Below are 23535 nucleotides of genomic sequence, written 5' to 3'. Positions count from 1 at the left end.
AATTTGATGATAGAAGTTAGTTGGAAGTTTATTGTTTGCTTGTTTTGTTTTTTGTACACTTTATTGGAATTATGAGCCTTGTGGGATACATTACAAGTGGAGTACATTACCTAGGTAAAATGTTGCGCTTTTTAAGATTTAAAGTAAACAATTATAATTAACTAATCTTAAAGCCTATGTACACGGGCCAAAATGTGTAAGGCCGGGTATGTTCCACTCTCCATTATCCCCTTTCCCGATCCCCTCTCCCGATCTCTCTACCTCATCCCCCCCCCTCCCTGCCGCTGTGAACATTTCTTTTCTGTAGCATAGTGGTCCTACCCACTCCTGCCCCCTCCTGCCCCTCTCCAACGATTGGCCGTCTACCCACCTACCTCGTAACCCTCCCATGCCACCAACGATCGGTACCTCTGCAAGACTATTTCTGCACTGCCCCACTTGTGAGTCATGCAGAAATAGCGTGATCTCGCTACTTTTAGTGAGATTGCGGCAGAGAGAGGCAGTCTCTACTGCGCATGCGCATTGTCTAGTACACAGTCCGCAGTCACTGATCCTTATGACCAGGTATGTTTGTCCTGAGCTGCAGTCTCTACTGCGCATGCACATTGTCTTGTGCACAGTCCGTAGTCACTGATCCTTATGACCAGGTATGTTTGTCCTGAGCTGCAGTCTCTACTGCGCATGCACATTGTCTTGTGCACAGTCCGCAGTCACTGATCCTTATGACCAGGTATGTTTGTCCTGAGCTGCAGTCTCTACTGTGCATGACTGCATCGAACAAACATACCTGGCCTTTTATAATAGGATAGTATAATACAGAAGTACATGAAGAATCCAATACTTGCTCCCCATCGGTTTAGCGCATCCTTGTCTCATTGAGTTTCTCTCTTCATAAGTGTCCTGCAGAGTAAGTCTGACCAGGAGCCAGACTCACTATCACGCATAATATTACAATGTAGGTGTCTCTCCTTTACATACAAAATCCTGCATAGCAATTTAAATAGCTATTTCATGATTCAGATAGAGAATGCGATTTTAAACAACTTTCTAATTTATCTCTATTATCATTTATTTTTGTTCTCTTGGTATCTTCTGTTGAAAAGCAGGGATGTATGCTTAGTAGGGATGGGCGAATGTGTTTATATCCAAATTCGAATGTTAGAACGAATGTTATTGTAGAAATTCGATTTACATAATAGAATGTTGATAAGAACGAATATTCTTTTATTTTATTTACAGTTTTCAAATGTCACATTCGAATTCGAATGTCACATTCGAATTTGAATGTCACATTCGAATTCGAATATTACATTTATAAAACACAGTATTAGACTAGAAATACTATTTCGAATTCGAATGTCACATTCAAATCGAATATCACATTCAAATCGAATATCACATTTAAAAACAGTATTAGACTAGAAATACTATTTCAAATTCGAATGTGACATTCGAATTCTAATGTAGCATTCGAATTTGAATATTACATTTATTAAACACAGTTGTAGACTAGAAATACTATTTCAAATTTGAATGTGACATTAGAATTCGAATATTACATTTCGAAATTGAATGAATACATAGCTAAACATTCTATTATTCAAACAAATATTTTCGAATTTTATTGAAAAATTAGAAAACGAATTTTCGAAAATAGAATGTTAAAATGTTATATAAACATTCGAAATTCGATTCGAACGAATGAATGTATCAAAATTCATTTTAAATTTTGCATTTTTAGAAACATTCGCCCATCCCTAATGCTGGCCCATTTCTGGAGCACTATATGGCAGTAGTTTTGCAAGAATATTATCCATTTGCAAGAGCATTAGAGGGCAGCACTATTTCCTGCCATTTAGTGCTCCAGATGCTACCTGGGTATCTCCCACACAGAATATCAGGGGAATGAAGCAAATTTGATAACAGAAGTAAACTGTAAAGTTTTTTTAAATGTTATGCTCTGTCTGAGTCACAAAAGAAGATTTTTGGGTTTCTTATCCCTTTAAAATGTTTGAGGGACCTCTAAGTACCAACAAGGCGTCTTAGATAATCGCACAAGAGCAGAGAACCTTAGACCATTGGGCCCTGGAGAATTATTAGCGAACAGCCATTCTATCCAGGCCATAGCATTCAACTGAAATGTGTGTAACGGATATTGCTAGCAACTTGTTTAACCCTATAAAATCACCTTTATTTTTTCTTACAGCTACTAATTGTAATAAAAGAGAATCTGAAGCGGTCCGACTGTAGAGGAGTGTTTGTGATTCGCTACAGGTAAATATGTTTATTGTCATGTAAGCTATCTTAGGTGTCGTAATATGACAGAAGAAATCAGAAGGTGCCAGCTAAATAGATACTTTATTGCTGAATATAAAAATAAAATGTCACCTTATAATGTCACAATAAAAACACAGGCTTTAGATAATATTGGTCATATATAGATAATATATAGATATGTTTTGTCTAAAAATAATAACTGGTGCATATATATCAGACTTAGAATAACTTCAGATTGTGTGCAGAGTATATATATATAGCTTACAATGCTAGTAAGCGTGGAGTCAAAATGAAACATGCAGTCTTGCAATAAACTAGCATACTATGTGAATTTTAAAATATTTGGAATGCATTTTCACCTTGTTTGCTTCCATTGTTTTTCAATATACAAATTTGCCCATATACAACTGAAGCAGGGAGAGGGAGGTGACACTTAAATAATATCCAAGAGTGCAAAGAATACAATTATTGTAAAGATCATGATGAGAGTATGATTTTTCAAGGGCTTTGTTAGAATCTTAGTACATCTTCGGCTAACAAAAGAGTAGTTACTTCCCATTTAATGCACTTACTGGCACAAATGTATCAGTAAATGTACATATTATTTACTGGCAAAGAACTACAAGTATATATGTATATACTGTGTATGTATATATATATATATGTATATATATATATACTATATATATATATATATATATATATATATACACTGTACAGTATATATATATGTATGTATGTATACTGTATATGTATGTATGTATGTATATATGTATATATGTATATATATATATATATATATATATATATATATATATATATATATATATTCACACACACAAACAATAAAACAATATTCACCAATACCTAGATATGTTAGTTAGATTTTAACACGGGCAAAAGCGCACTTCCTCATAAGAAACTCATGGTTATAAAAAAAAAGTTCAGAAAAAACAATTCTTTTTGGAAATAAATTCTAGTCCATACGGGCATCCTGGTCGCTCCTCACCACGCAAGCTTTGGATACAAGCTTCAAAAAAAGGATAATAAAAAAGTTGAGGCGGCATATAGGGTATCCTGTGTTGACCAGTATTATTCTTATGCAAAGAGCATAAAATCACTTTCATAAAAACATTTAAAGCTAATTTACAACACGTTTCTTGCCATTTCTGCACAAAAATATGACTGTTTTATCAGGGAAATGTCAATGACATTTTGCACTTTGCATGAAATAATTGTAATTTTTTTAAATAAAACAGTTGTGGATATTGAAGTTTCAATTGCTGCTAAACCAGATGAAGTTAATTGTACAGCTCTGAAGTTCCAGTGCGCGCATAGACGCCATTTAATTGGTGTAGACTACAAGAGAGTCTGGAGCAATACTGGCCAACAAATACGCTATGTGGCCCCTAGACATTTGTCTTGCAGAACTACAAGCATGTACCTTTCTCATTCCCCTCAAACATAGGCACAGTCAGCATTATCTGCCTGAACTCAACAGATAAATAAAAATCTGGGTACTGAACGCACCACAATTACAGATTTTAACGCCCATAGGCCCCAAAAAACTCCCTGCCATGGACAGTAAATGGGTGTGTAATTGATTTTTTATTTTCCTTTCCAGGAATGATTCTGTGATTTCTGAAATAGCAGTTGCATTCCCGAGTGAAACAGATGCCCCTACCGCTGATGAATTACAAAATCAGATCTTAGAGGCCATAAGAAATAACGGAAGCTGGTTGGGAAATCTTCAAATTTATACTGGGATCCTTACAACCACAGGTGAGTTAAGTTACAATACAAAGCATTATGTAAATATTAAATATAAAATATTGAATAAAATATTAAAGGGACACTAAACCCATTTTTTTTCTTTTGTGATTCAGATAGAGCAGCAATTTTAAGCAACTTTCTAATTTACTCCTATTATCAATTTTTCTTTGTTCTCTTGCTATCTTTATTTGAAAAGGAAGGCATCTAAGCTTCTTTTTTTGGTATCCACCAATCAGCAAGAATAACCCAGGTTATTCACCAAAAATGGGCCGGCATCTAAACTTACATTCTTGCACGTCAAAGAAAGATACCAAGAGAATGAAGAAAATTTGATAATAGGAGTAAATTAGAAAGTTGCTTAAAATTGCATGCTCTATCTGAATCACGAAAGAAAAAATTTGGGTTCAGTGTCCCTTTAATTATTAATAATGATTATAGATACTGTAAAATATACATATATATTCTATGGATATTTTTTAGAATATTTTAGTACATCCATAAAAATTATTTATATTTATTGTTAATATTTTTCAATATTTTATATTTATTCTATATGCTATATCTGTAAACTAATCTAATTCTTTTTTAAAAACAATACAGCCCCAATGCTATCTGGGACAACGACAACAAACACATCTACACTTGGATCAACCATGAAAATGACTACACAACCTACCACAACAAGCAGATCTACACTTGGGTCAACCATAAAAATGACTACACAACCTTTTGAAGATGTTACTGGTGTACCGCTGCAAATGAGAATTCTAAATAGGAGTCTATCAGATTATAATGACATCTTAAAAAAGCACATAGAGGATGAGGTAAATGATAATACATAAAAGTGTGTTCACTTTTGTAATATAATATATAAAGTATAATACAAAAAGATGGTAAATAGATTTTTAGGGGTTTTTTTTTATATTTTTTTTTCTTAAATCTGGTTTTAAACAAGCTGATAGTTTTGAGACATATATATAAAAATAATTAAACAGAAACAAATGCATTTGATATTAATGTTACTAAATACTTTGTGCACAGACAAAACGTTTTTTGGATTGTTCATTTGAAATTAATTCACGGGGTTATTCGTAATAAACTCTTTCCTGCGGGGGGGGGGGGGGGGGGGTATATTCAGGACAAAAAGGGAGCAGCTAGAACACAGATTAATCTTAAATAAAATTTAATGTAGTAGATAGTGCTACTGCTACAAGCCAGCATATATATATATATATATATATATATATATATATATATATATATATATATATATATATATATATACATATACAGTATATATACACACACACATAATTTTTCTTTTATTTTTTTTATTTTAAATGGAGTCAGTATTATCAAGAACAAAATAAACATATTGGCAGACACAGGAATCAATCAGTTGACATAAACATTGATAAATTGTTACTGAATAGTGTACATTTTTTCACACTGTTATAATAATGGTTATATCCATGTCAACAAAAATAAAACATTTTTGTCACATGCATTTGTTTAGGTTTTTGTTGTTGTTAGTTTTTTGTTTTCTCTGGGGGTTTTTTTTGGCATAAATGCAATAAATATAGTAACTTGCTGATAATTATCAAACCCCCATATACACTCACATACTTGATACAAGTTCTTTGTATGTAAATAAAATAGATAAGTTGGGAAAATGTCAAACAGCTGCTTGAGATCTGGAAGTAAATTAGCTATGGAAATAAAAATGCAACTTCCCTGATTCATATAAAGTGCACAAATAAAATTTACATCTTTATCTTGGCATTGTTTGCTTAGACGTAGCTCCTTTGCCTTAGCGCATACTGTGGTAAACTCAGGAGTGTGCATGTGTCTTAGCACTACATGTATAATATTGCAAAGACTGCTGCTATATAATGCTCAAGATACATGCACTCTCCTAAGCTTACTGCAGTATGCTTCAAGGAAATGGGAAAACATTAAACAAAGAATACCAAGAGAGAGATGAAATTTGGAAATTTAACACTATTGCCCCCATTTTTTAAGCTGTGTGATCAGCTTCAGAACTGTTTTGGTGCAAGTTCTCTCATGCAAGCCTGCAACCAATGGTTAAAGGGACATGAAACCCACATTTTTTCTTTTATGATTCAGATAGAGAATACAATTTTAATCAACTTTCAAATTTACTTCTATTATTTAATTCACTTCCTTCTCTTGTTATCCTTTGCTGAAAAGTTTATCTAGGAAAGCTCAAAAGCAGCAAAGAACCTAGGTTCTAGCTTCTGATTGGTGGCTGCATATCTATACCGATTGTCATTGGCTCACCCATGTGTTCAGTTAGAAACCAGTAGTGCATTGCTGCTCTTTCAAAAAATGATACCAAGAGAATTAAACACATTAGATAATAGAAGTAAATTGGAAAGTTGTTTAAAATTGTATTCTCTATCTGAACCATGAAAGAAAAATTTTGGGTTTCATGTCCCACTGCCTCTTTACATGTCCGCAACGAGAATGTCAGATATCCAGGACTCATTCATCACATATGAGTGACAGGCTCTGCTCTCACACAATTGGCTGCAGGAGAGCAGGGGGGCGGGGTTACATAAGTGATTGCTAATGCAGTAATAGATTCTGGCAGCTAATGCTGCTATATCTGAAAGGGACATTCTACTTCAGAACTTTTATTGTTTAAAAAGATAGACAATCCCTTTTATTACCCATTGCCCAGTTTTACAAAACTAACACGTTTATATTAATATACTTTTTACCTCTGTGATTACCTTGTATCTAAGCCTCTGCAGACTGCCCCCTTATTTAAGTTCTTTTGACAGACTTGCATTTTAGCCAATCAGTGCTGATTCATAAATAACTCCACAGGAGTGAACACAGTGTTATCTACATGGCCCACGAGAACTTGCACTGTCTAGCTATGTAAAACTGTTAAAATGCACTAAGATAAGAGGTGGCCTTCAAGGGCTTAGAAATTAGCATATGAGCCTACCTAGGTTTAGCTTTCAACAAAGAATACCAAGACAAGAAAGCAAATTCAACTATAAAAGTTAATTGGAAGGATGTTTAAAATGGCATGCCCTATCTGAATTATGAAAGTTTCATTTTGACTAGACTGTCCCTTTAATCATAAAACTTTTTGACATCTGTCTCTTACTATTTTACTGAATTGTTATTCTAATCTATCTGTGTTTGGACTGTGCTTGAAGATTTCCTGCCACATTGAAGGGTTTAATGCGTGAAGGAAGAGACAATTATATATTTAATCTTATTTAAAACTATACCTTTAAGTTTTACTTCTTTAAAGTTGTCAGCAAAGTTGAACTTTTTTGTTGTTGTATCTTTACAGGTTACAAAAGTATTTGTTAAGGTAAAAAAAAACATGCGGTATTGCAGACTGGCTGACTACAGGTAATTACATTTTAGTTTGTGGTAGATAAAAATAAGTCATGTTGCTATGTTTACATTTAATTCACTGATTTGTATATTGTGTGTATGTTGAAACAACTATTAACTGCTACTGCTAAACAAAGACAAACCATATTTGTTTAAAGGGACAAGATACACAAAATGTATTACATTTGTTATGGATGTTCCTGTACTGAATAAACCCTTTTTTCTTTGGGTGGTTTCTCTGTTATACAAACATGTGTGTGTGTATATGTGTGTGTATGTGTGTGTGTATGTGTGTGTGTATGTGTGTGTGTATGTGTGTATATACATTTGTTTATATGTGTATATACATTTGTTTATATGTGTGTGTATACATTTGTTTATATGTGTGTGTATGTGTATGTGTGTGTGTGTGTGTATACGTGTATGTGTGTGTGTATGTGTGTGTGTATGTGTGTGTGTATACATTTGTTTATATGTGTGTGTATACATTTGTTTATATGTGTGTGTGTATGTGTATGTGTGTGTGTGTGTGTGTATACATTTGTTTATATGTGTGTGTATACATTTGTTTATATGTGTGAAGTGTTTTTAATTTAAATTTCAATGAAACATCATAGTATTTATACTGTATATACACCCACACTCCGACGCTAACCCAACCAAGTTTATTCAAGACCGCTAAACCCAACATGAAATATTAATATTTCACATTCCAATGTTCTTCACATAGGATATGTTCTATTTAACCTTAAATACATTTTTCTATATACGTATATCTGCATTAATTTTTTTTATAAAATACTGTAAAATATTCCAAACAATCCATATAATATATCTTTATATTTTACAGTATGTTTAATTATTATTTTTTGTAAATTTTATATGTAATATTCCAACAATGTGCTTTTAGATTACTACATTTTCATATGAGCTAACCCGACCGTGTTAAAATTGAAATCGCAAAACACCATCCGTAAAACACATATTTTATATTCCTATGTTCTTCATATGGAAAATAATGTACTTTTTATTATTAAATATATATTTCTATATATATCTGATAATGTTCATGTAAAAACATATCTATACCTATATATCTATAGGAATAGATGTACAGGTATATATATAGAGATATATATAGAGATATATAGAGATATGTATTTACAATAAAAATTATATTTTCCTGTAAGTGAAGAACATTGAAATGTGAAATATGCACAGTAAATACATAGTAAAACACATAAATACATCTGCACACATATCTATACATATATATATATATATACATAGACATATTTTGACGTGTATGTATGTTTCTCTATGTTATGCCCTTTGCAGCCCTTTTTTTCTAACCCCTTAGACCTCAAATCTTTGAGCCCTTATAACTTTTAATGCATTTTTTTTAAATTATTTTTTAGACAGTGTTATTACTTGTGTAAGCTTATTAATGTATTTTTGATGTGTGGTGTCTGGTGTGCAACTTTTTTGACTCGCGTAACAGTTAACCAGAGCTCTCATGTCGTGCTAACCTGATGCGCATTAATTTAATCTGACTGCGCTCAAGAGAAAGCATTTACTTTCAACTCGTAAGAGCCGCGAAATACCCCTTATCGCTCACACACAACAGCTAGCGTGCCACCCGTAATCTAGCCCCATATGAGGGATTTAGTGCACCTGTGCCTTGGGCAGCAGGTTTAGGGAGGCTGCATTTTTTCAGGGGTAGTTAGATCGCATGATACCTTTTTTAAATGAGATAGAGCATAGAATAAAATAATCCAATTTACTTCTATTAGCAAATTTAATTTGCTCATTTGGTATCCTTTGTTTAAAAGCAACAAGTTAGACTCAGGAATGTGTATGTGTTTTGCAAGCACTCTTAAAAAGGGACACTAAATAAAGCCCTCTTATCACGGGTGCTGCCATTATGGACTCTAGGTTAAGCCGTGACACACTGCAAGCGATGCGGCGCGGGGCGATGCAGCTGCTTTGCTTCGCGTCACATCGCTTCTGAAGTTCAAATATTTCATCTCTGAGCACTTAGCTACGCGACCTGACACAGCAGAGTGCTCAGAGATGAAAAGGGAAGACACACTGAGCGCGCACAGCTGCATCTACACGCTGCGCGTCGCTCTGCTTGCAGTGTGTCACAGCCTTTACACTGCAGGTATCTGAAGGAGAGTAACTGCTCCTGTGAAAGACAGATATCAACATGGCGGCACCCCTAACTGGAGGGAGGCAGGGAATAACCTCAAAACTATCTGTATAAAATGTATTTAGTGTTTAATGTCCCTTTAAAGGGACAGTAAACACCTTGCAATTATAAGACAGCAATGATAAAAGATGTCGGCATTTATCATTGCACAAGCATTTCGTGTGAAATGCTTGTGCAATACTACCCCCTGCACATTCACAGCCAATCGGCTGCTAGCAGAGGGTGTCAATCATCCCAATCATATCCGATCGGGATGATTGCTGTCCGCCACCTATTAAGACCGCTGCTTCTTAACAGAAACAGCTGCATTCACAGCTTAATAAAGATTACAAGTGACGCGTGCAATTTAGCACTTTTGCTCGTGTGCAAACAACAGAAAAATTAAACTTTTTACATGTGCAAATTACAAGTTGAAAGGTGGGGAGGATGAGGGGGACTGCTGCACTACAGAAAATTTTATATTTAATAAAAAAAAATTAAAAAGAGATATAAATATATTAAAATTGGGTACTGGCAGGACGGGGTTGAGGGAGGTAAGAAAGCTGTTTGAGAGGGATCAGGTAGGGATTAGGGGTGGGAGGTGTCAGCTGGGAGGGTAATCTCTACTCTACAGCTAAACTTAATCTTACAAACTACCTGATTAACCCCTTCACTGGCAGGAATTTCAGAAGTGTGGTGTGCAGCTGCAATTAGCGGTGTTCTAATTACCAAAAAGAAAGGGCAAAGTCATATACTGTATGTCTGCTATTTCTGAACAAATTGGATCCCAGAGAAGCTTTTACAATAATTTGTGTTATGACTGCATACGCGGTATGTCAATAATTTCATTGAGAACCCAAAAGTTTGTGAAAAAGTTAATATATTTTTTTTTATGATCGCATTATGCGGCGAATTGGCGGCATAAAATATACCAAAATAAGTGATAGCAAGAAATGATAAAAATGCTCTGGTTTTACGCAAGTTTTTCTATGAAATCCCCGGTCCTTAAGGGTTTAATGTATTTATCTTGTATTTATTGCAATTTGTTTTTTAGCCCTAGCACTTTACACAAGGTCTTCAGTCGTGCTAACCCGTTAAGCTTGTGCGGTCGCATTTACTTTCAAATTAACACGGGTGTGATATTTTAATAGTTAGCGCCCAACTTGTAATCTAGCCCTTAATGTTTTTCCAAAAAATAAATATCCCTTTTACTGCAGTTATTTTTCAATAGCCAAGAAACACATTGCATTGTTCAAGGGAGTTGTGTGCACTTACACTTTCCCTTTTTATAGCATTTTATAGCCCAACTCTACCCACCATGAGCCTTATTTGGAGGAACCCATCTGAGCTTTAGTCTACCATAAAGTTAGTATAAAGTGAATGGTTCTGCAGTTGATATCTGATAAAGCCAGTTAGGGACATATGTGTAGCAGGGTCAGCCTTAAGAAGTCAGCAGGTGCATTCCAAGTTCTTAAAATTAGAAATTGCTCTGTTTTCAGAGCTAAAGTACATGAAAAGGGAGCAAAATAAATAATAAAATCTATTTCAACATTGTAAACATTATATATAAAAATCTCAAGATATTTACTGTCCCTTTAAAAGGACATGCTACCCAAATGTTGAAGCACATGAAAATGATGCAGCATAGCTGTAAAAATCTGACCAGAAAATATCATATCACCCGAACATCATATGTAAAACAATAAGCTATCTTACCTCAAAATTTCCTCATTAACTGCATCCCATTGTAAAGGGACTTTAAGCAGCCAATCGGGATGCTAGTCCCAGGACTTGCAAAGGAGCGTGCATCTGGCATGTGCAGGCACATAAGTGTTATTTACCTCCTCAGTTTAAGGAAGTTTAGTATGAAATCTAACAAGAATTCAGTGAAATCTCATGAGATCAAAGTAAAGCAAAGTGTTACTGCAGCACTAATGAAGCTGATTGGCTGTTGTGTTTTTTTTTCCTTTTTAACATACAGCTGACAGTAGATGGAGCATAACTGTTCCTAGAGCACTTTCTATTGTGAGGTAAAATAAATTTGAGGTAAAATATCATCTTTTTTTACATATAGATGCTCAGGTGATATTTTCTTGTCAGCTTTTTACAGTTATGCTGCATTACTTTCAGGTGATTTAGAATATGAGTATTATGTCCCTTTAACAATGTTATACAGTGTGCAAACACTGCTGATATCTAGTACTCACAAGCATTCTTGTAAAACTGCTGCCAAATAGTGCTTCAGACAAGTTGAACTCTACCTACCTAGGTATGTTCTTCAACAAACAATACCATGAGAACAAAGGAAATCTAATGATAGAAATAAATTGGAAACTTTTTTTAAATCATATTTTCTGTCACAATCATGAAAGAAAAATGTATGGTTTTATGTCCCTTTTAACATAAAAGATTATTATACCTTGCATAAAAATTGTACATTATCAGTGTAATGATGTATTTTGTTTCTTCTGACAGGGCCGGGTCGTTATTTGTTTACCTACTCTTGTTCTTCGCTGATTCACCCCCTACTAACCAAGAAGTTTTGGACATATTTTATCAAGCTGTGCGTCCAACAGGCTTTATTCTGACAGACCTGCAGCTTGAACCTGCGAGTATACGAGCAGGAGGTAAGTAATGTGACGGAAGATTACTGTTTTCAGTTAAACACCTTGTAATTACAACAATTTTATATATTCTTTCAACAGATGAACCTATCAGCAGAGCATAATGTTTAATTATACTCTTTATAAGAGTGATATAAAGTTTTGGAGTTTAATGTGCCTTTAATTTTACACATGGCTGACACTACAAGCTATTAATGACCTTCCCATGGGCCAAACGCACATTTCCCTTATATATAGCCCAATCTACTTGCTTTTGCTTAGAAAAAAAATAACATAAACAAGAAATGTACTAAATTAGTTTTCTTACCAATTTTTTTCTTCAGCTGCAATTGAAGCTACTAATTCTTCCACAACCACCACAAGTGGCACAAGTACGACTATAAGTGGCACCACACCTGGAACAAGTACAATGACTACAAGTGGCACCACACCTGGAACAAGTACAATGACTACAAGTGGCACCACACCTGGAACAAGTACAATGACTACAAGTGGCACCACACCTGGAGCAAGTACAACTACTACAAGTGGCACAACGCCTGGCACAAGTACAATGACTACAAGTGGCACAACGCCTGGAGCAAGTACAATGACTACAAGTGGCACCACACCTGGAGCAAGTACAATGACTACAAGTGGCACCAAACCTGGAACAAGTACAATGACTACAAGTGGCACCACACCTGGAACAAGTACAATGACTACAAGTGGCACAACACCTGGAGCAAGTACAATGACTACGAGTGGAACCACACCTGGAGCAAGTACAACTACAAGTGGCACCACATCTGGAGCAAGTACAATGACTCCAAGTGGCACCACACCTGGAGCAAGTACAACTACAAGTGGCACCACATCTGGAACAAGTACAATGACTACAAGTGGTACCACATCTGGAACAAGTACAATGACTACAAGTGGCACCACACCTGGAGCAAGTACAATGACTACAAGTGGCACCACACCTGGAACAAGTACAACAACTACAAGTGGCACCACACCTGGAGCAAGTACAATGACTACAAGTGGCACCACACCTGGAACAAGTACAATGACTACAAGTGGCACCACACCTGGAGCAAGTACAACGACTACAAGTGGCACCACACCTGGAGCAAGTACAATGACTACAAGTAGCACCACACCTGGAGCAAGTACAACAACTACAAGTAGCACAACACCTGGAGCAAGTACAATGACTACAAGTGGCACCACACCTGGAGCAAGTACAATGACTACAAGTAGCACAACACCTGGAGCAAGTACAATGACTACAAGTGGCACAACACCTGGAGCAAGTACAATAACTACAAGTGGTACCACACCTGGAGCAAGTACAATGACTACAAGTGGCACCACACCTGGAGCAAGTACAATGACTACAAGTGGCACCACACCTGGAGCAAGTACAATGACTACAAGTGGCACCACACCTGGAGCAAGTACAATGACTACAAGTGGCACAACACCTGGAGCAATAATAATGACTACAAGTGGCACCACACCTGCAGCAAGTAAAATGACTACAAGTGGTACCACACCTGGAGCAAGTACAACAACTACAAGTGGCACCACACCTGGAGCAAGTACAATGACTACAAGTGGTACCACACCTGGAGCAAGTACAATGACTACAAGTGGCACAGCACCTGGAGCAAGTACAATGACTACAAGTGGCACCACACCTGGAGCAAGTACAATGACTACAAGTGGTACCACACCTGGAGCAAGTACAATGACTACAAGTGGCACCACACCTGGAACAAGTACAATGACTACAAGTGGTACCATGCCAGGAGCAAGTAAAATGACTACAAGTGGCACAACACCTGGAGCAAGTACAATGACTACAAGTGGCACCACACCTGGAGCAAGTACAATGACTACAAGTGGTACCACACCTGGAGCAAGTACAATGACTACAAGTGGCACCACACCTGGAGCAAGTACAATGACTACAAGTGGTACCACACCTGGAGCAAGTACAATGACTACAAGTGGTACCACACCTGGAGTAAGTACAACGACTACAAGTGGCACCACATCTGGAGCAAGTACAATGACTACAAGTGGCACCACTTCTAGAACAAGTACGACCACAAGTGCCACCACATCTAGAACAAGTACGACCACAAGTGCCACCACATCTAGAACAAGTACCACCACACCTTTAAAGATTACAACACCCATAAATATCAGTACTACAAGAAGAACGACAGCCACAACATCTGAGCAACAAATTGTATCATCAAGTCAGGCAGCTGTCGGTAAGTATTAATTATAAATACCAAGTTGAAAAAAACACTGTACCAGTTGTTTAAAGTGACATTAATGGGCTACACAAACAGGGTTGGGTTTTTACAATGGAGCTGAGAGTTGCAGTAATTTGTTCTGACCTCTACAATGCAAACTTAGGGCTAAATCCCATGCAACTCTCTAAAACTGAGCCACTATGAAATGCTATTTAAAAGGATATAATGCCCATATGCTAAATGACTTGAAAGTGATGCAGAATAACAGTAAAAAAATGACAAGAAAACATCACCTCTATCTATGTAAAAAGGTAGATATTTTATCCTAACATTTCTTCAGCTCAAAATAGTGAGTGCACGGTGAACAGTTATCATTCAGCTTCACCAGTGTGCTGATGTCACACTTTGCTTTACTGTGATTTTATAAGATGTCACTGAAATCTTTCGAGATCTCATAGTAAACTTTCTTAAAGGGACAGGAAACCCTAAAAATGTCATTCATGATTCAGGTAGAACATACAATTTTAAACAACTTCCAAATTTACTTGTATAATCAAATATGCTTCATTCTCTTGTTATCCTTTGCTGAAGGAACATCATTGCACTACTTGCAGCTAGCTGAACACTTCTAGTTAGCCAATCACGAGCCACATATGTGTGCAGGCGCCAATCAGCAGCTAGGTTTCACTAGTGTAGGATATGTGCGTATTCATTTTCAACAGTGGTTACCAAGAGAACAAAGTACATTTGAAAATAGAAGTGATTGTAAAAGTGTTTTAAAATGGCCTGCTCTATCTGAATCATGCTAGTTTAATTTTTACTTTCCTATCCCTTTAAACTGAGGCGGGAAAGAAAGTGAATGTGCCTACACATGTTTGCATCCTTGCAAGTCCCTGGACTAGCATCCTAATTGGTTGCTTTAAGTCCTTTTATAAAGACATGTGACTACTGAGGAAATGTTGAGGTAAAATATCTTTCCTTTTTTACACAGAGATGTTCAGATGATATTTTGCAGTCAGCTTTTTACAGCTGTGCTGCATTACTTTCAAATGCTTCAACATTTGGGTATCATGTCCCTTTAATTTCGGACATAGGTGCAGCTGGGGCTGTTAATGTCACATGTTTTAGCCTAATCCAAGGAGGTAGGGAACAGTAACCAGCCAGGAATCAGGCACATGAGTATAGGGTCACCTGGCCCCTCATATCAACATAAACTTGAAAGAAAGTTACTCCAGCCTTGATATATGGATTAAAGTAGACCTTTATTGTTCCATGGTCCAAAGTAAAGCAACAACGTTTCAGACCTACATCAGGACCTTAGACATGTCATGACCTGATGTAGGTCTGAATCATTGTTGCTGTACTTTGAACCATGGAACAATAAAGATCTACTTTAATCCATATATCAAGCTGGAGTAACTTTCTTTCTAGCCTAATCCAAGACAGCATTTGGCCATGCACTATATTAGAGCAAAAGGGCATGTGTATTCCTAGACTAAGGCAGCTTTTACATAATTAGCAATAATGAGTTTTTGAGAGACATTAACCATTAAATTGTTATTTTACTTGTGAACAGCTATAAGCAATTTATGTAGTAACGATTTTATTGCTTAGTACTTAGTACATATTAGCAGCAGGTTAGTGTTATTACCTCCCATCAATGGGAACAGATAAATGGTAATGTGAACCATGTTTATACTGCACAAATTATCATTTAATGGTTGCAGAACTTTGACCAAAAACTTGGGGCACAATTGTGTGCAAAAATGTTAGCAAAAAAAATGATTTCTGAATGAAAAGACATCTTTTGTTATTATTATTGTTATCAATTATTTGTAGAGCTCCAAAAGATTCTGCAGAGCTAATATTTTACTCTTTAATGTAAACTATAAAAAAAACTCCAAACTACAGCTATTCAACAAAGGTTTCAAAACCATGTTCCTAATCTTTGTCTGTTTCAGTGAGTTGATCACAGTTGACGGCCACATGCACAAAACAGTGTTTATATACAATTTTTGCGTTAAAGGGACATGAAACCTATTTTTCCTTTTATGATTCAGATAGTGCATGCAATTTTAAACAACTTTCTAATTTCTATTATAAAATGTTCTTCTTTTCTTCGTTCTCTTGGTATCTTTTGTTGAAAAGCAGGACTCTAAGATCAGAAGTGTGCACTATATGGCAGCAGTTTTACAAGAATGTTATCAATTTGCAAGAGCACTAGATGGCAGCAGTTTTACAAGAATGTTATCCATTTGCAAGAGCACTATATGGCAGCAGAGTTACAAGAATATTATCCATTTGCAAGAGCACTAGATGGCAGCAGAGTTACAAGAATGTTATCCATTTGCAAGAGCACTATATGGCAGCAGAGTTACAAGAATATTATCCATTTGCAAGAGCACTAGATGGCAGCAGTTTTACAAGAATGTTATCCATTTGCAAGAGCACTATATGGCAGCAGAGTTACAAGAATGTTATCCATTTGCAAGAGCACTAGATGGCAGCAGAGTTACAAGAATGTTATCCATTTGCAAGAGCACTAGATGGCAGCAGAGTTACAAGAATGTTATCCATTTGCAAGAGCACTAGATGGCAGCAGAGTTACAAGAATATTATCTATTTGCAAGAGCACTAGATGGCAGCAGAGTTACAAGAATGTTATCCATTTGCAAGAGCACTAGATGGCAGCAGAGTTACAATAATATTATACATTTGCAAGAGCACTAGATGGCAGCAGAGTTACAAGAATATTATCCATTTGCAAGAGCACTAGATGGCAGCAGAGTTACAAGAATATTATCAATTTGCAAGAGCACTAGATGGCAGCAGAGTTACAAGAATGTTATCCATTTGCAAGAGCACTAGAGGGCAGCAGAGTTACAAGAATATTATCCATTTGCAAGAGCACTAGATGGCAGCAGAGTTACAAGAATGTTATCCATTTGCAAGAGCACTAGATGGCAGCAGAGTTACAAGAATATTATCCATTTGCAAGAGCACTAGAGGGCAGCAGAGTTACAAGAATGTTATCCATTTGCAAGAGCACTAGATGGCAGCAGAGTTACAAGAATATTATCCATTTGCAAGAGCACTAGAGGGCAGCAGAGTTACAAGAATATTATCCATTTGCAAGAGCACTAGAGGGCAGCAGAGTTACAAGAATATTATCCATTTGCAAGAGCACTAGAGGGCAGCAGAGTTACAAGAATATTATCCATTTGCAAGAGCACTAGATGGCAGCAGAGTTACAAGAATATTATCCATTTGCAAGAGCACTAGAGGGCAGCAGAGTTACAAGAATATTATCCATTTGCAAGAGCACTAGATGGCAGCAGAGTTACAAGAATATTATCCATTTGCAAGAGCACTAGATGGCAGCAGAGTTACAAGAATGTTATCCATTTGCAAGAGCACTAGATGGCAGCAGAGTTACAAGAATGTTATCCATTTGCAAGAGCACTAGATGGCAGCAGAGTTACAAGAATGGTATCCATTTGCAAGAGCACTAGATGGCAGCAGAGTTACAAGAATATTATCCATTTGCAAGAGCACTAGATGGCAGCAGAGTTACAAGAATATTATCCATTTGCAAGAGCACTAGATGGCAGCAGAGTTACAAGAATGTTATCCATTTGCAATAGCACTAGATGGCAGCAGAGTTACAAGAATATTATCCATTTGCAAGAGCACTAGATGGCAGCAGAGTTACAAGAATGTTATCCATTTGCAAGAGCACTAGATGGCAGCAGATTTACAAGAATGTTATCCATTTGCAAGAGCACTAGAGGGCAGCAGAGTTACAAGAATATTATCCATTTGCAAGAGCACTAGAGGGCAGCAGAGTTACAAGAATATTATCCATTTGCAAGAGCACTAGAGGGCAGCAGAGTTACAAGAATATTATCCATTTGCAAGAGCACTAGAGGGCAGCAGAGTTACAAGAATATTATCCATTTGCAAGAGCACTAGAGGGCAGCAGAGTTACAAGAATGTTATCCATTTGCAAGAGCACTAGAGGGCAGCAGAGTTACAAGAATGTTATCCATTTGCAAGAGCACTAGATGGCAGCAGAGTTACAAGAATATTATCCATTTGCAAGAGCACTAGATGGCAGCAGAGTTACAAGAATGTTATCCATTTGCAAGAGCACTAGATGGCAGCAGATTTACAAGAATGTTATCCATTTGCAAGAGCACTAGAGGGCAGCAGAGTTACAAGAATGTTATCCATTTGCAAGAGCACTAGATGGCAGCAGATTTACAAGAATGTTATCCATTTGCAAGAGCACTAGATGGCAGCAGAGTTACAAGAATGTTATCCATTTGCAAGAGCACTAGATGGCAGCAGAGTTACAAGAATGTTATCCATTTGCAAGAGCACTAGATGGCAGCAGATTTACAAGAATGTTATCCATTTGCAAGAGCACTAGATGGCAGCAGATTTACAAGAATGTTATCCATTTGCAAGAGCACTAGAGGGCAGCAGAGTTACAAGAATGTTATCCATTTGCAAGAGCACTAGAGGGCAGCAGAGTCACAAGAATATTATTCATTTGCAAGAGCACTAGAGGGCAGCAGATTTACAAGAATGTTATCCATTTGCAAGAGCACTAGAGGGCAGCAGAGTTACAAGAATATTATCCATTTGCAAGAGCACTAGAGGGCAGCAGAGTCACAAGAATGTTATCCATTTGCAAGAGCACTAGATGGCAGCAGATTTACAAGAATATTATCCATTTGCAAGAGCACTAGAGGGCAGCAGATTTACAAGAATGTTATCCATTTGCAAGAGCACTAGATGGCAGCAGATTTACAAGAATGTTATCCATTTGCAAGAGCACTAGAGGGCAGCAGATTTACAAGAATGTTATACATTAGCAAGAGCACTAGAGGGCAGCAGAGTTACAAGAATGTTATCCATTTGCAAGAGCACTAGAGGGCAGCACTACTTCTTGCCATGTAGTTCTACAGACATCTACCTAGGTATCTCTGCAAGCAGCAAAGAATACCATGGGAAGGAAGCAAATTTGATAGAAATAATTTGGAAACCTTTTTTAAAATTGTATGCTCTGTCTGATTAACACAAGAACATATTGGGTTTCATTTACCTTTACCAGAAGTAGCATTTTTTTTTAAATTGACAAACATGAAATGCAATGGCTTACAGTAACTATCTGCCAAGGTCTGTAAAAATGTAAATTAAATGAAAGCTAATTAGGGATTTAGTGGAGAGCCTGGGTTGCGCTTACTGATTGGTGGCTAAATGTAGCCACCAATAAGCAAGTGCTATGCAGAGTGCTGAACCTATAATGGGCCGGCTCCTAAGCGTTAAATTCCTGCTTTTCAAATAAAGATAGCAAGAGAATGAAGACAATTTGATAATAGGAGTAAATTAGAAAGTTTCTTAAAATTGCTGCTTTATCTGAATCATTAAAGAAAACATGTGGGTTTAGTATCCATTTACCCCTTACTGAAACCCTGTCCCAGCACAACCTGCCCATGATCCTGTCTAAACCTATAATGGTATGGAACAAAAATAGCACAAATAAAAAGGTTACGTTTGTATTACTTTCTTATACATATTACCTACTTGAGGAATACAATGTGTTATTCTGTGTCACATATGGATTATATGACAATAACTAAGGTCATCACCAAAGAAAGAAATGGATTGTTATCTCTATTTTTCTGTAGGAGCGGGTAACAACAATGAATCGTTTCCTGGGTACGCCATCGTCCTGATCGTCATATTTGCTGTGTGTCTGTGCGCATTCCCAATATTGTTTGCCATAGTAAGTCATTGATTAAAGCTTTTGTTATACACCAAATAAAGGAATAATATAAATTGTAAGGGTATGCGGTTTTGAGATGCGAAAATAGTTTATATTTAAAGGGTCAGTCTAAACTTAAGATTTAAAATTCCTGATTCAGACAGAGCCTGTAGTTTTTGTTTTTTAATACAATTTAACTGTATTATTAACTTGTGCACAATCTTTTATTGCACTACATTTCTGAAGCAACAGCTCCTACTCAGCATGTGCAAGATACATATATAAGTCTGTGATTCGCTGAAGACTGTCACATGATACAGGGGGCAGGGAAATTGAAGGAAATGTAATTTGTCAGAAAAAAACAGTTTGCTGCGTATTTAAATGCTTTTGCCTTACATTTTTACTATGCATGTGTTGATTATGCAACTACTGTATGTAATAGTCCTTTCAATTGAAACTATACAGCAGTGTCAGTTGCATATTTCCTTCCAGTGCTAATGTTTATTGGCTGTTAGGTAGTTCCTGTAATTTTCAGCATCTGATAGGTATAAATGCTTACTACATGGGCACAGGCAGTAACTACACAACTGACACTGCAGTATTAGCTATCATTTAAATTTAAACATCTTTTACTTTATTTTTTTTCAGCCCAAAAAATATCAACGTTTAAAGGGACAGTAAAGTCAAAATTAAACTTTCACAATTCAGATAGAGCGTGGAAATTGAAACAACTTTCCTATTTTCTTCTCTTATCTAATTAGCTTCATTCTCTTGTTATTCTCTGTTGAGGCTCAGGAGCAGCAATGTAGTACTAGAAGCTAGCTGCTGATTGGTGGCTGTACATATATGCCTCCTGTCATTGGCTCACCTGATGTTCAGCTAGCTCCCAGTAGTGCATTATAACTCCTTCAACAAAGGCTACCAAGAGACTGAAGCAAAATTGCTAATAGAAGTAAATTGGAAAGTTATTTAAAACTATATGTTTTAAATACTGAAAGAAAAGTTTTGTGTCCCTTTAAATTCTGCTCTTTTATATGTAAACTACTGAAAATGACATATATACTACAGGAGGTAGAAGAGTCCTCACAACAGGGTATATATAATATAGTTCTACATCATTACATCCTATATGACTAGTTGTCACTAAAATACATTATCCTGAAACTTCCAGGACAAAGAGGTCATGGGACATTTGACTGCATCCAGTGACGTGCAGTGACGTCAGAGGCTGATGAGGCAGTGGCTAGGATACGCCTTCATTCTTTAGATATCCTTTGTTGAAGAAATAGCAATGCACATGGGTGAGTCAATCACATGAGGTATCTATGTGCAGCCACCAATCAGCAGCTACTGAGCATATTTAGATATGATTTTCAACAAAGGACATCAAAAGAATGAAGAAAATTAGATATTAGATGTAAATTGGAAAGTTATTTAAATTTGCATATGGGTTTCATATGGGTTTCATATGGGTTTCATGTCCCTTTAAATGGTGTCTTGGAAAACTGGTCAACTTAGTAAACATCTGATTTTAGTTTAAAGGATTGTAACAGAAACTCTTGCCAGATAACACAATGCTTGCTCTGATTATGAGATCTAGAAATCCATGCCCATTAAAATATGTTTAAAACATACTTTTTACTTTAATGCTGCAAATTATGCTTATAGATTCCTTCATTACATAAGGGATGAGAGTCAGAGGGGGAGAAAGAGAGTCAGAGGGGGAGAAAGAGAGACAGAGAGAGAAAGAGACCATGGGGGAGAACAACACATAAGGAGAGAGATGGATAGATAGAGACACACACACACAAGGGGGGGGGGGGGCCACTGCATTTTAAAGTAATAAAACAGCAGAGCTACAGAGAGTTCAGAAAATTAGTCTATAATTTAGTGTGAAGTACAGAGGCAAGCTGCTAAGTTAGTGGGTGTAAAGTTTGAGTAAACAAAATACAAAAACGACCCTGCTGTAAAAGAGTAAAAAAAACACTAAACCACATTCATTAAATGATCATTTTCACTAACAGAATCCTTTTCAGTAAAATCTTACTTTAATAAGATGTGGGTGAAACACTGCTCTCTGTGCCTCTCTCCTGCTCTGTAAGGATTCAGGAAGTGACAGTGGCACATTCCACTGCACTTAGAGGGGAAGAACAGAACTCTCTTTTTCACTTTAGCAAAGCTAGCAGGTTCACAGGACAGCAACAAAATATATGAAAGTTGTTTTTTTCCGTTTTTGTTTTGTTTTATATGATTTAACATCCAGCCCCAACCCTATGTTCCACTTACTAATGCCTCTCGCTGGATTGGTTCAGCCCAAATAGGACTGCCTCAAATAAGCAGTTAATGAGCCATGCAATGATCTTAACCACTTGCATCCAGTAGATGGCGCAGCATGTTGTGTAATGGTGGGCAGACCTTCTTGTGCCTCTCCATTGCACAACATATAGCTGTGAGAGAAAAAAATGCTGGGGGAAAAAAATTACAATTTTTTTTTTAAAGCCAATAAAAAAATATATATTTTTGCCCATATGAGAGGTGAAGCACTGCCTCACCTGCCTCTAGTGACTGCACATCACTGACTGCATCCCACCACTGTGTTGAGGGTGGGGCTATGATGGGGGAGCTGGGACCCCCAGGGGTCATGGGCAGAGGCATAACAGATAATTTGCCCTGAACTGGGAAGCAGCGGGTGGAAAAGCAACCTGTGGCTCGTCCGCAAAATATGGGGCAGTTGTGAGGCCTGGGCTAAGAATCCGACCCTCCCACAGGCTGCACATTGATTTTTTGATCAGATCTTTTGCAATTTAGTGATTCATTTCTGACGAATGTATAAACATTATTTTAACTTAAAGTACACGGGAATGCCATGTCTGTACGAAAGTATGCACACTGTACATTTGTTAGTATGCACACTATACATTTGTTAGTATGCACACTATACATTTGTTAGTATGCACACTATACATTTGTTAGTATGCACACTATACATTTGTTAGTATGCACACTATACATTTGTTAGTATGCACACTATACATTTGTTAGTATGCACACTATACATTTGTTAGTATGCACACTATACATTTGTTAGTATGCACACTATACATTTGTTAGTATGCATATGCACAAAGGGACCAGAATGCCACATAAAGGCGGTCGATTTATCAGGGGCTGATTGGCCCCTGATGCCCCTGTTTCTGCGTGAGCCTTCAGGATCACCAGAAACAGCCGTTATGAAGCAGCGGTCTTAAGACCGCTGCTCCTTAA

The 23535-nt window shown here is 36.7% G+C and overlaps 1 protein-coding gene across 1 annotated transcript in view; it reads left to right on the top strand.

The window, feature by feature from the left end:
• The window catches only part of LOC128640791 (mucin-2-like), a 97561-nt gene that overhangs the window by 65636 nt on the left and 8390 nt on the right, over positions 1–23535 (top strand). The window contains exons 11-17 of the mRNA XM_053693211.1: positions 2207–2274; positions 3902–4059; positions 4651–4874; positions 7385–7446; positions 12098–12249; positions 12570–14513; positions 20195–20292. Coding sequence (XP_053549186.1) covers positions 2207–2274; positions 3902–4059; positions 4651–4874; positions 7385–7446; positions 12098–12249; positions 12570–14513; positions 20195–20292 — 2706 coding nt within the window. The remainder of the gene's footprint in view (positions 1–2206; positions 2275–3901; positions 4060–4650; positions 4875–7384; positions 7447–12097; positions 12250–12569; positions 14514–20194; positions 20293–23535) is intronic.

Source organism: Bombina bombina, chromosome 10, assembly GCF_027579735.1.
Source record: "Bombina bombina isolate aBomBom1 chromosome 10, aBomBom1.pri, whole genome shotgun sequence".
In the NCBI taxonomy this organism is placed as follows: Eukaryota; Metazoa; Chordata; class Amphibia; order Anura; family Bombinatoridae; genus Bombina; species Bombina bombina.
Note: the sequence above shows the minus strand (reverse complement) of the source record. Positions and strands in the feature narration are given on the sequence as shown.